Here is a 14,769-nt window from a genome sequence, read left to right on the forward strand (position 1 = left end):
GGGACACCACCAAGTGTTCTGCTGAACCGTAAATCTGGAATCCTGCCCTGCTGCTGAATGAAAACGGCTGCTGACTGACTGAGAGTCACTGTGTCCTCATAACCATCCAGAGCAACCACAAAGCAAAGGGAAGGATTCTGTCCTATTAATAGAATACTATGTCTTATTGGTGAGTAGGGAAGAAAAACAGCTCTGCCAGCTCATGGTAGAAAAGATTTCAGTGTATAAGGAAAAGGGAGAGAGAACTGCAGACAGAAGTAAGGAGAAGAGAGAAAGATATGGGAGGAAAAGAGATAAGAACTGTATTCTGATTATATTGCAGTACGGCCACCAATGTTTTTTAGGAACCTCTATTACCTGACAGCGCTGCTGAGTGAGAGGTGGTAAAATTAATGAAGCTGTGTCCTAACTATTCTGTCTATAAAAGGACCGTGAATAATGAATGTTTGAGTCTGTCATTCAGGACCCCACATGCTTGCTCGATGCCCACCTCCAATAACTCCACCAACACTTTTGAATCATGCATCCCACAAAGCCATCAAACTGTGGCATCATCCATATCATGAGTGAGAAACAGAGACAGTGAGAGACAGAAGCTGAAATACAATTCTTCATACCTTCCAAACTAAAGTAACATTTTTCTGCTTCCTTATGGGATCTTCATTAATAACTCTCCAAAATTCAGGACCTCTCAGGGGAGCTGCAAAATTACATCCATTTTAAGAAGGAGAACAATGTCACACACGCATAAAACTATAATCTTCAGAGTGTATTTATAAACTACACGCACCTTGAATATCCTGTACAATGGTATACGCTGGTTTACTCCAATCACTCCAGTAACCTAATCCATCTAGTCCACTGCAGCGCACCTGAACAATATATACAACACAAAGGTCCAGTACCTTTATCATGACTGATCTTGTTGGTGCATTTGAAACCTCAAATATCTGTAAAAGAATTAAAAATACTTAGAATCGGAACACCACACAGTTTTCTAGGCATCTGATTGAGATCTTAACTTCTCGAATTGGTAAATTCAGACCTCCTGCCCCTGAGTCCAATGAAAGACAGCTCACTAATATAATTTTGCCACAGAAAATAAATTCTAATGCAAACTAAAATACTTTATCATATAGAATGAATTCAACATACATTGGTTGATTGACATGGACTTTGCATGCACAAACACTGCAAGGATGAAAACATTATTTTGTATTAAGTATAATCGTACCTCCCATAATATTTCTTCCCTGTTCACAGAGTACCGAATCTGAAACTTAAGATCGCTGTTCGGAAATGCTGGGTTTGTCCAGCTCACATTCAGCAGCCCAACATTCTTGGTGATTTCTGCCTTAACGTTAGAGGGAGGAAACGGCTTCACTAGAAAATTGAAGAGAAAAAGCCACTGAAATGTAGACTCTGAAATTTCTAATTGAAGCCAATGGTACTTAATATTCTATTTTTCCCCTCTACATTGGACTGCATCATGATCTTAGCTACAGCAATGCAAATTCTTCTCTGATATCAGGGGTTATTCCAAGATTTTCTCTGGCTTATCAAATCAAAATCTTCTCAGTTTAACATCTAGTACACCATACAGGTTCGCTTACTCATTCACTACAGATGTAACTAAATTGTAATTGACAAATTGAATATCTGTCCCTGGGATATTGCCCCAAATCAGGACAAAAAGTTGAAATATCAAAACTTTTCACAGAATGAAAAATTCAGAAAAATTTCAATTCAGAAATGTCAAAACATTTCATTTTGGTTTATCATTGTTTCATGTGGGGACAAGTCAACATTGGTGTCTGCATCCATTTCAGGTGCCATGCTACCTCCTGGAGACTCTACTACAGGGAGCTTGCAGTGGGGCATCATGGAAGATGAAGTAGGGCTAGGAACTGGGGGCCCAAAGGGGAAAATGGGGGCACGAGTAACCCAGAATTACAACTCCCATGATGCACTGCAGTGGCTCAGGCAGAAGCAGAAACTAATATGGAGTCAACCTGAAATTCAATGTTTTGATTTTCCAAATGGAAACCTCTGCCAAAATTGCTCTTTTCCTATGGAAAATTTTGATTTCAACAAAGCCCCATTTTGCAACAAGAGAATGTTTTGTTCAAAGTTCTTTGAGCAACCCTACTAAAAAGCAAGAAAAAAAGCTGAAGAAAACAACAGGGTAAGGAGAACTAGAATGACCACTTTGTTAGTAGCACGGTGCAGAGCGTGCTTCACTCACTGTAGCTCAACAGCTTTATCTTATCTCTACTATGTTTAGAGTGATCAGTGTGTAACTCAGACTTTTAAAAACTCTTCAGGCCAAGTATATCTGAAAGCCTTCATTTGCCAGCACGCCTCAATGTACAATGTGTATACTAGAAGTACTCTCCTCTGCCTGAAAACTAATGGATATTTGATCTGTTAGATCCTACTAAGAACTTACATTACTTTAGTAACTTGCAGCTGCTGTGTTGGCAAGTGCAAGATTCTTTTGGCATGCTGTATAGGCAATACAAGTACAGGACCAACACAGCCCCGCATACTCCACTATGTGCAATGGTACACGCATATCTGAGATAGAGCACCGAAGGCCAGGATTACAATATGTCAGTGTTGCTAACGTCAACTTCAACAGAATCTGCAAACACATTTGTCAAAACAGGATGAAAAGAGTGAATCGTGTTTTTGAACCACAAAGGACCACCTCCTTGAACTGCACTCATTTAAATATGTTTGAATGCTCAAAACTATTTGTGAACTCCAAAAATGGCCACATTGTTAGCCCACGCTGTCACTGTACTATCGTTCATTAACTCGTTGCTCTCTGCAGTGCTTGGAAAAACCAAGTACAAAAAGCAAAATGTAAAACACATTTCTACGTCCCAAAACCCCTTAGGGAAGAGGTATGGCCATAATGCATTGGGGTTTTTCCTTGGGCAATTCCTTTGGTCATTGTTCCCTCCATTTAAATTTTAGCTCGCAATGGAAGATTTGGTTTAATTTATGCTGAAGTCTTACTATCTGTGTGGATTTGGTCTTCTGCTCCCATAACATAATATTTTTACTCTGTTCTATTCTTGCTGTGCTTTAGCAGTCTAGTTGGAAAAAAGAGAGAAGTGCTTGTTCCAAATATTGACTAGAGATGGGTGGGAAAATGCTAGTTCTGCTTTCATATACTGTGTGAAAAATATTTGGGCAGAAATTTTGTCCTTTGGAAAACCTACATGGGGCTTAAGACTTAGATGAGTCCAAACTGTAAACCTTCTCTCTGGACTTTGCAAGGAACCATTCCTGAAAACTCCTAGCAGACATTGGTTTGGCCTGTATTCTCAAGACAAGTTTAAGCAAAGTATTCTGTTAGTGTTACAGAAGAAAGTTTGTTGAACCTAGGGTGACCAGACAGCAAATGTGCAAAATCAGGACGGGGGGTAATAGGAGCTTATATAAGAAAAAGACCCCAAAATTGGGACTGTCCCTACAAAATCAGGACATCTGGTCACCCTAGCTAAACCTGCAGTCTACACCTGTATCAAAAAAATCCACTTAAGAGATACCGCTTGCTGCAAAGCCGCTATGGGGAAACCTTAGTAAGGCCCTGAAATAGCAAAAGCACTTTAGTACATGAAGAATCCCACTGGTTTTAATGGGAACACAAACATGCTTAAAGTTACATGTGTTTAAATGTTTTGCTGGATCAACAATCTAATCTACCAGGGAGTCTAGGACCTCAACTGTACAATGAAATGTTCAAGGTAATAATATGAGCCACAAGGCCTTCACAGAAACGTTTATTCATTGGCGGGGGTTAATTTGCTGTTTTGGTGGTTTTTTTAATTCAAGGCTAGGAGAAATTTAAGGCACAGACTCTTTATGGTTCTTATGTGAGTCTGGCCGGGCAATCAGAAAGAAGTCAATCACAAAACATCGGTTTTCACTGCCAGTTACTTCTCACATGCCAAAACTGGAGCCCCCAAAGCAGAACTGTCAAAAAGCTCAGTTCCCCAGTATCACTTTTGAGTGCAAACTTTTTTTGGAGAATCTGTATTATTAACCTTCATAGCAAAGAATTAAGAGAAGATCTGAAAATATACAGATGCACAGCATAGATATTAAAACAGGAATAAAACCCTATTCAACAGGTAGTTTCAACAGGTATTTAGGGATAGATCAGTTGTTAAAGGAGTAGGTAGCACATAATTAGGGATGGGGGAAAAGGTTTGAGGTTTTATAAGCCTCTTGAGGCATTGTTTAGGGGCCTAATATAACTCCCAGTGACTTCAGAGGGATCTGGATCAGGCCCTGGCTTAGCAAAACTAGTTCTTGTGTGTGAAACTTTTATCCTTAAATTTAAACCCAAGTGTTTTGTAAGGGAAATTCACAATTAAAACAAGTTATTCTAGTGAATGGAACTCTGTGCTATGCAGGGATACATTCGTACTCTCCCCCAAAAGCTATACTGAGGTGAATGAGTACCTCTGTGTACAGTATTTATAGTTTATTTTTTCAGTAGTCTCTCTCCTCTTTTCTATTTCTGCTCCTTTTTTAAAGCCTCTTCTAAGCAAACGTGAACCCTGTAACGTTTGAGTGAAAGTCAAACTTTCAGATCCATGGGGCCCAACTCACTCATGGTCCCTGAAGTCACTCCAACACGAGTTTACCACACCATTTCTAAGTGGATTTGTAATTATTCCCTCTCCTTAGTACTAATCCTGAAATATTACTTGGTGTCTGTTTAGAAACATACATCAGAAGAAACACTGTGCAATGAACTTCTTCAGCCTGTGAGTGAAACTAGATGATCAATTCTCTTTCAGGTTAGCATTATTATTTTCGTTTGTACTGCGCCTAGAGGCCCCAGTCAGGATTTTAGTCCCACTGTGCTCGTCCTTCTACAAGCACAATAAGAGACAATCTCTGACCCCAAAAGCTTTCAATGTAATTTGAGACAAGGTGCAACAAGTGAGTCTGACAAACAAAAGGAGGGAAGGAGAAATAAGAATTATGGTTACAGAAGTAATAGCCAACTGCTCGGTGATTCCTAGTGGCTCCAGCTAAACTTCATTTTCTTTGTATTTTTTTATTTTTATCTTTTTATTTATTTAAAGGACATCAGCTACCCCGGGCAGCCACAAAATGTAGACATCTGTGCCTGGGTAATTTCTTGTAAACATCACAGCAGAGGGGTGTCTGGAGGAGGGTTTGAAGAAGTAGTCAATAACCGTTATGGACCAATTCAGGAAGGCAGTTCCATGCTTAAAGGCAGCATGGAAGAAAGTGCAGAGACATTTGTAGCAGAAGGTAACAGACAAACAAGACTGACATCACTGGCACAGCAGAGGATAGGGACAACACAATCAGATTAGAGCAAGCACACAGGGAGAGGCAGAGCTATGGAGGGACTTTAAGGTAAGGTCAGAGATGATTCCTTCCTTCCCGTATCACTAATAATTGAAAATGCACTTTTTGGTGTGCCATGAATTAAACCCCCCCCCACAAAAACAAAAACTAACAACCTTTTTTAAAATCCAACCTTTCTTGTAAATGTCTCTGCAATAGCCACAAATTGATAAACAAGTAAACACTGGTTCTTTCAGCTGAAAACGTATTGTGCGAAGATAAGGCCTAATCCAAAACCCACTGAAGTCAATGGAAAGGGTCTTGTTGACTTCAGTGGTCTTACAATCAGGACCTTGCAGCTACTTCCAGAATCTGAGCTATCCAAAAGGTCATGAAGAACACCTCCACCTACAGCATATAGACATTGCTGCCCAAGACCACTACTGGAAGAAAAAGATATTAAAGAAATCTTTTGACATACCCACATCTGCTGGAATGACACAGGTTGGTGGGGATTCAAGTTTTCCTAGTTGGTGCTTTATCTCTATCCACATGGTATATCCAGATAAAAGAAAAATAGGCTGAAATGTACACTCGTAATAATGATTCCTCTGTAAATGGCATTCTTTTGCCTCCGACTTTGGAGGAATACTTGGAAAGTCAGAACAATAGATACTATTCCTTAAAAAAGATGAAAACATTCAATTAATAATTTTCAACAAAGAGCTGTTTCTGTTATGAATAAAACTCCAAAGAAAAGTTAAGAAAATGCTGAGGCTTAGAAATAATATTGATTGGAAATCTTGAACTTCTCATGCCATGTTTTAAGCTAAAGTCATAACAACATTTCTTTATAAACTGCTCACTTCCCTTCCCCTCTCCAAAATTACAACAGAGGATCACCCTTTTCAAAGTAACATTGAAACATAAAAAGCAAATGATACTTTCAATTAAACACAGGAAAAAATATTTTATCCTCTTGGTGTTCTAGCTATGCTTACAAAATTAGAACTATTATAATCATTCTTAGCGTTTGAGGGTTTGCTTGGTTTAATTAAAATTGCACTGCGTGGCTCAAGGCAATATGGTAATGAGATACCAAAGATTTTTCCTCTACTTTACCACTTCCAATCCAGCCCATGCCTGACTGAAAGCAGTTATCCGATGGCTGTTGTTGTGGCCTATGTAAAATAAGTTGCTGACCTAGAAGACAGGATTTTCACAGCACTTGATCACCTACACATTTGCCACTCATTAACTGGCAACGTTTTGGGTAGTGTGGGCAGAGAGGTAAAGGAGTTTGGGCCTGATCCAAGGCTCACTAAAGTCAATAGGAGTCCTTCCATTGAAGTCAATGGGATTTGGATCAGGCCCTGAAAGGCCCTGTGGATAATGAATTACCTTCTGAGCTCTAGAAGTATTTCCTCCAGAGCACAGTTGAGAATGCTGGCAGTGTAGTGTTAGGAGTTTACACTTTTTTTTTTAACTTGATGTAGGGATTTATAGGACTCCCTCCTCCCATTTCTGTAGAATCTGACCACTCCCCATGTATTTAAAAACTGAAGCACCACGAACAATCTCTTTCCTCCTTCCTTCCCAGCTTCCAGAAGAAATGGCAGAGTGTTCCTAGGCGGGATGAGTGTGTGCGCACACGTGTGCTGGGAGGGGGCAGGAGAAGTGATGGAATTACCGAGATAAAGTTGAGTCAAAATAGGATTTGCACATTTAGTTCTGAGTGTGCATGGGCTCTCTCCTCCCGTGACAATGAACTTCATTGTCTAGTTCCAGGGCCTGTGGCAGTTCTGTTGCCTGCACTCAAGAGCCTCTCCCTAGTGAATGACAGTTTCATTGGGCCAGTGGAATATAGCTGTGGTGGGAGGTCATGATCATAAAAAAAGAGCCAACCTCCTTAATAGCTAAGGCCAATCGCACAGAGAGCTTTGACTATCAATAGGGCCATACCAAATTCATGACCATGAAAAACACATCATGGTCCGTGAAATTTGGTCTTCTCCCGTGAAATCTGGTCTTTTGTGTACTTTTATCGTATAGTATACAGATTTCATGGGGGAGACCAGTGTTTCTCAAATTAGGGTTCTTGACCCAAAAGGGAGTTGCCGGGGGGGGTGTCACAAGGTTATTTTAGGGGGGTCACAGTATTGCCACTATTACTTCTACACTGCCTTCAGAGCTGGGAGGCCAGAGAGCGGTGCCTGCTTGTTGTCACCCATCTCTGAAGGCAGCACCCTGCCAGCAGCAGCACAGAAGCAAGGGTGGCAATACTATACCATGCCTTCCTTACTTCTGCGCTGCTGCCTTCAGAGATGGGTGGCCAGAGAATGACGGCTGCTGACTGAGGGCCCAATTCTGCAGGCAGCAGTGCAGAAGTAAGGGTCGCAGTACCACAACCCCGCCACAATTCCTTTGTGGGTCAGGATCCCTACAATTACAACACCGTGAAATTTCAGGTTTAAATAGCTGAAATCATTAAATTTACAATTTTTAAAATCCTATGACCATGAAATTGACCAAAATGGACTGTGAATTTGGTAGGGCCCTAGCTATCAGGACAAAACATCTTGACCTGAACTCTCTGTTGAATGGGGAAACAGTACAGAGAGCAATGATCTGTTCACAGAAACTAGTATTGCTAAGCATATAGGCAGCTGCATTTGACGCCATTGAGATCTTTTCTCAGGAGTGTGGCTTTTCTCCTAGATACGAGTTGGAATAATAAAGCCCAGAGATCACAAATGCATGGATCACCCTAGCCAAGTCTCTTTGGATACATGGAGGACTTCCGTTTCCAGAGCTATCAATTCAGCACTTTATAAGAACTTAACATTTGTTAAAAATAAAGAAATAAAATAAGGGAGAGAGAGAGAGCTTCTCCAGCCAGTGTGGTGGTCAGTGCTTACTCAGTTATCGTTTTTCAGAATACAACCCCGTGATTCTGTGCACCATTAGAGCCCTTCTACAGCCAACTGTCTTGTTGATTTTTGACACAAAGTATGTAAGACACACTTATACAGAAGATTTCCTTCTATGTCCCAACTACCTGTTCAACTGTAGGAAGGGAAGTAAGTTCTTCTCCTACTCTAGTAAAGACAATCGAGAATGTGGAGGTGAATTTAGGACATAGCAAAAGTACTAACTGGAATGGCCATTGGGACAATACAGAATATCAAAATATGGCTCTTCATTGCCATGTATAAGGTGCATTAGACCACAGTATTCAACCTTTTGATGCTGCACAGTGGCTTAAAGACCCACAAAAAGTAGAATACTAACACCTGAAATGTCTGACAGAATTTTTCCCTCGTTGGTTCCCTCTTCCACACCCCTTGTGCCTTTACCCCTCCCTTCCTTCTTAGTTATGTCCTTTTCCTTTCCTTCTCCATCCATTTCCCCTTCCTCTAGACCCCTCCTAACTTTCCCATTCTCTTTCACTTCCTTCCATCTCTGTATTTCCCTCATTCACTCCTTTTTAGATCTCTTGTCCTATACCTTCCCTTTCCCTCCTCTTCTGTACTTCCCATCTCTTTTCTCTTCCTGTCCCTTCTGCCCCTCCTGCCTGTGGTGCAAAAGTGTTGATCATGTAACTCCAATCCACCAAGTCCACTCCACTTCTTCTATTGGAGCCCTGTTCCCTTGGCCTGCAATACATAAAAGGAGTGGGGAATGGAGCAGAGGGGCTGTTGGGAGGTGGGAACCAAACAACCACCTCTCCCCACTGGAAGACCTCCTGGGGACATAGTGCAACAAGACAAAACAGCTAAGGGCTTGTCTACATGGGGACACACAGAAAATTTTATCCAAATTAACTACAGGTGTGAATTTAAAGTGGATTTGTTAAACTCCATTAAATTCATGTATGGACCTTCGCAGTCAGAATTAATGTGGCCTTAATTCGGTTGAGCTTAAAAGTTAAACAAGCCGTAAGAAAAGAGCCAGGAAGTGGACATGCTGATGGCAGAAAACTTGAGGAGTATGTGTTAGAGGTAAACATCCTGGTTCAGATCCTCAGCTGGTGCAAATGAATATAGTTCCATTGACTTCAATGAGCGTATGCTGATTTGTACCTGCTGAGGGTCTGGCTCCCAAAGGACAGATTGATGTGTGATGGGTGATTCTGCCTAACTGGACACACATGGCTGGAGCTCCATGAGAATGAAATTTCTTTTAGTAACCTACCAGATAGGGTGGTGTTAAAATAAATCCTGACAGGCTGCCAGCATCTATACCTAGCAATCAGATTCAGATGAATCACAGAGTGGGAACTGGGTGTGGGGGTGGTGCAAAATGCTAATGTGGCTAATGAAAAAGAGGAATGTTTTCAAATTTTCCCTAAGATACTAAAATTTGGATCCAGGCCTGTGCAGCTCAGGCTTTTTGAGCTACTCACCAGAGATGTAACTGGTTATGTAATTGGACTCTAAGAGGTACATTTAGTTATATTTCTCCTGTTAATGTCAATAAAACGAATGCATATTAAATCGCTACATTCTGTTCTGAAGATTTACCCCATCATTCTGGATTTTTATTAGATGGTGTGTGCTGTTTTTGTTGGCGGTGCTGATTTGTAGAGGAAGGTGGAATAACAGCCCCATCAAACAGTGAAAGGGCAAAATATTGCATCACACTAGAGTGTAGAATGGGATTTTATTTGCAGCATTTTAATTGCATCAGTGATTGTGAGGAAAATAGAAACTAGCACAACAGATTCATGCTTCTAGCAAAAAAACAGGAATGATGCAAATACAGCATGTTTAACTCTAACCTTTAGACTCCAATTTTCAGGATGGCCTCGTACCTCCAAAAGGACACTGATAAGCACTACATAGCTATTTCTATATATTAAATTATCTTCACAGTCTTTCTAATATCACCACCTTAGATTATTAAAACAGAAGGAATTTTTCAAATCAAAGTTTATTCTTAAATATTTATGGTGGATGCTTAAACCTGGCATTTCATTCAGTTTGGGCAGTGAAACAAAGTGGTCAGTTTCACTTAGGTTTCTAGCTTATTGTTGGCCACGTACATTGTGTGTTCTTGTTCACAATGTTGCAGGCAAATGCTGAAAACAACAAAGTTGTCTGTTATTTTAAAGAACCTGGAAATATTGCCATTAGTCAGATTTGTTTAAAATTTATTTTCTATTTTAGTTATTCTCATACAAAATGTTTTATTCTCATTTAGATTTGTATTTTTTTTAATGAAACTTCAACAGAATCAAAACAAAAACAAACAAACAAACAAGAAAGCCGGCATGCACTTATACACCGTGTTACGCATCAACCTAGAACGAGATTATAGATGTTAGGAAACACCATTTCTCTCAGGCAAATTTATCAGGCATGTTTGAGACCAACATGGAAAGATGAGAGAAAGAAAGGGGAAAGAGCATGAAAAGGTGTTTATTCCAACATAAGTGACTCTAGCAGGTAGTCAAGGCAACATTTAGCCCAAAAGTCAACTAGTCACAATATAGTCCCAGAAAAGGTTTCCATATGAAATCCTAAGGGTTCTGTTTATTGTTCCATCCATCAAAGGCTTCACTATCGTGCCCATCATTTAGTATTTATGGTCCAATCCTACAAATACTGTTGAGTTCAGTGGAACCACTCACACTTCACACTGTGGGGCCCAATTCAGGAAAGCTCTTCACTTAAATCCATCCCTATTCAAGAAAGCATTTAAGCTTTCCTGAATCGTGGCTTAAGTGTGTGCAGGACCGTAAGTGCTGATTTAAGCTTCTTTGCCAAAAGGATTCTCACATATCCCATCTAGTCCAGTAGGGAATAAATCCAATGATTTCTGCTCAGGGAGGTTTTGTTTTTCCATTTTATTTATCCAAGTACTCGCGCAGTTATAGGAATCTTTTGTGTTTAAAATTATTAGACGATGTGAGAGAGACCTTTTCACAGGGCACTCCTGGCACAAAGGTATGAATGTTGCATCAACTATACCACACATTTTCCCCCTAGTAGCATTGCTACTCTGTCCAAAGGACAGACAGCTTTGGGGACCTAAGGAAGAGACAAAAAGATGTGACGTTCTCTGAAATTATTTGGTACCAGGGGATGACAGGAAAAAGTAACCATGACTGCAGAGTAGAACCAATGGCTGGAGAAGCTGATGTAGGGGAAAGGGTTTAGGATATACGAAGCATTGTTCTAACTTCTATGGTGAAATGGTCTCCACTTCTGCTAGTGGGAAACCCACCTCTTCGGCCCTACTTAGTGTGGATGGTCAGAATTGTTTTGAATTAGGAAATAAGGGGGAAACCGCAGGAACAAGTGGAAAACTGGGTCTGAACAGAACCTTGCTTCCCCAGCTCTGCAGCAGGGATTTGAATTCTATTGACCAAACGTTGCTATGCAAGAGACCAAATTTGTTACACCAAAGAACATCTATGAAGATTCCAGTATCTGGCTTCTTCACTGGCATAGCGGAGATCAGAATTTGGTCCTAAGCTTGCATGTACCTTCCAGTCCAAATATAAGCCTCAAGGGCCAGGCCAAACCTTCTGAAAATTAGACCATGAATATTAGTAGCAAACTGAAAACTGCTCCAGCCACTAAAGCTGTTAAAACTGTAAAGTAACAACCTCCTTCTGAACAAGATCTTTTTCTTTTGGAGTGAGCCAAATTCTGCCGTCATATATTTAATCACCATGTATGTGTAAAGTTGAGTGTAATTTAATATACATGAACAACTAGACTCAGTCATACAAATTATGATTCAAGCAAATTTTCCCATTGTGAAAAGCCATACAAATCAAAACCCATTGTGGCAAAGCAAGGTGGGCATTTGTATTGCAAAAGCGGAACAGAGTTTGAAAGAAAACAGAAGGCTTAAAAGGTATATTCAATTTGCTCTGCCAGGACTCAGCCCTGCTGCCTGTGGAATCAAACCAAACTCTCATAGCACAGTTATTTAGTAATATTTTCTGCTTCAGTTTTGAACATGTTTTGTCCACATTTTCAAAGTTGGCCTCCAAAATTGTGTCCACAAGTTTTGCAGGTGCTGAATAATGTGCAAATACAACCCACACTGGGTACTTTGAGCTCTTATGACCTAATTTGTGCACACGTGTGAGATTTGCTGGAACCTGTGGGTTCCATTTTGGAAGCCAGCTGGAAGACCAGGTGAAAGTTTGATCCACAATGGCTCAGATTTTATATTCACTTCTGTGGAGCATCTATTACTGCATTAATATTTCCAAAGTAACAGTTTCCAAACAAATATAATACATTAAAAACTATACACACCTGTAGTATTTTAACTGTAAAGAACTCCCCACAAGCAATGTATTTGTGTTTGCGGACCATCTGCAAGTCATTTTAGTTAAGTACCCATCAGTTTCACATGTGATATTGATATTGACATCTATTTAAAACACATTAAAAATATTAATACAAATAAAGCTACAACTGTTAAGGAGACAAAACGATGCATTATAAATCACTGTTGTCTGCAAAAACCTTCTTGGAATCATAAACTGAAATGTTCTGACTTGAAAATATCAAGTATACTGAAGTTTATAAAAAAAGTGAAGTCATCCTGAATCTTACCTACTACATATAATTCAGCATATCGATGATGACATTCCCTGTTTTGATTACAACAGTACAATGCATTATAGAAGAATTTTCCTCTAGGTTTTGTTGCACTCAAGTTGAAAAGAGTAACTCTGCTAACACGATCATTCACAAGTGTATACTGTCTCTCTGGGATTTCTTCTGCTAAATTCAGCCACCAAACAATCTTCTTCGACAAAATCATCTTGTTTTTATCATTATAGAGGCAATGAAAGGAAACATTAGAACCAACACTCGTCAGTATCTTAGGAGGGAAGTACATGACATCTGTTACAGGGAAAGGGAAAAAAAAACCAGAAAAAGAATCTTTAAGCGATATGAAACTTCACACAAAAAAGGTAGCTTTACAATCAGAAATGCTTATTTCTATCAAAATCTTGCTCCTAAACACAGGAGGAGTCCAACTCTTACAATTTAATGAGTGTTACATGGGTACAGGGACAGCAGCAGAAGAGACCCCCATGACTTATTTTATCATTATTTATATCTATTTGAACATTTATATCTGCATGGACTTTCACCTTTAATATCCTTACTCATGATGGAATAAATGAGATGGAACAAATGCAAGGTCACATAACATACTATATAATCTTACACATGGAGTACATTTTCAGGAGGGTGCACCTGTGTTGCATACACAAACATGCAGTTGTACAACTGGATGGGCAACTGTGTTGGCAAGTGAAAAGGAAATGCTGGGAAACTGCAAGCTGCATGAAGAGTTAGACATTATACTTCAGTGTGTTGATTTGAACATAAAAAGCCTCTGTCAATAGGCGTTCTTTCAAACTTTAGAAAAAACAGTAATAATTTCAGTGTTGTGACAAGAGTTTGCAATATAGAACAGGCCCAGCTATAGAGCACTTGTCACGCAAAAACACATACAAAATATATTGTACAATCACACACCACAAAGGTGCATGTGCTCTCAGTTAACAATGCATACATCATGGTGAGAAGATTCATATTTTAAAGTTTATTTTGAAAAATCCATCCATTATTTGGACCTACGCAAAGAGCATATAATAGGCTGAAGACATGCATCAACTGAACAATTCTCCTTAGTATCTCAAGGAATAATTACACTCATAATGGACCAAGATGCTTCCAAAATACAGTCTCTAGAACAGTGGTGCAAAGCATTCTCTCTTTGTCATCAGCATAGACTTTCCGATTAAATACAGATCAGAGCATAATGCTAATCAGTTGCATAAAAATATAACTGCCTAGTTTCAGCATTTTGTACTCCCAGTGTTAATGTGCTTGCATGAATGCAAAGCAGCCTCTTTGTTGCTACCAACTATCCTGCTGGTTTTACTGTTCTTCCATTGGTTAATGCTAACATTAGCCATTGGGAGAGTAGGCAAATTTGAGCTCCCTGCAGAGAACAAATTACTTTCTTTAAAGTTGTCATCATGCTTATCGCAACATGATTTTTGGCCTGTGAAATGTGTTTAATACAATTAATATCCTACAATAGAATATTAAATAGAGAGAATAACTACTGAATCTCAGTGTTTTCCATTAACTGTACATATTTTTATTTTTATCTGTGCATACAATCTCTCTGAAGGCATGTACGTATGTACACACACACACACACACACACACACATGTATAGAGGTACAGTGTAAGTTTCCAAATGTGAGTCCCTAAAGTTAGCTACCTAATTCCATATTTACACACCTAAGTAACTGACCTAATAATCAGAAGATGCCAACTCTTTTTGAAGACCACTCCCTCTGAAAAAATCAGGTTAGCTATTTGGGTGCTTAATTTGAGGCACCCAGTTTAGAACATTTTGACCAGTGTTAGT

The 14,769-nt window shown here is 39.6% G+C and overlaps 1 protein-coding gene across 4 annotated transcripts in view; it reads right to left on the reverse strand.

The window, feature by feature from the left end:
- LEPR (leptin receptor) overlaps positions 1-14,769 on the reverse strand; it is a 60,440-nt gene that overhangs the window by 13,337 nt on the left and 32,334 nt on the right. For all 4 annotated transcript variants that reach the window (XM_054038568.1, XM_054038569.1, XM_054038570.1 and 1 more), the window contains 6 exons: positions 12,924-13,217; positions 12,621-12,738; positions 5,825-6,024; positions 1,235-1,383; positions 791-950; positions 618-700 (listed from right to left, as the gene is read on the reverse strand). In XM_054038568.1, the coding sequence (XP_053894543.1) occupies positions 618-700; positions 791-950; positions 1,235-1,383; positions 5,825-6,024; positions 12,621-12,738; positions 12,924-13,217 (1,004 nt within the window). The remainder of the gene's footprint in view (positions 1-617; positions 701-790; positions 951-1,234; positions 1,384-5,824; positions 6,025-12,620; positions 12,739-12,923; positions 13,218-14,769) is intronic.

This window comes from Malaclemys terrapin, chromosome 8 (assembly GCF_027887155.1).
Source record: "Malaclemys terrapin pileata isolate rMalTer1 chromosome 8, rMalTer1.hap1, whole genome shotgun sequence".
Classification (NCBI taxonomy): Eukaryota; Metazoa; Chordata; order Testudines; family Emydidae; genus Malaclemys; species Malaclemys terrapin.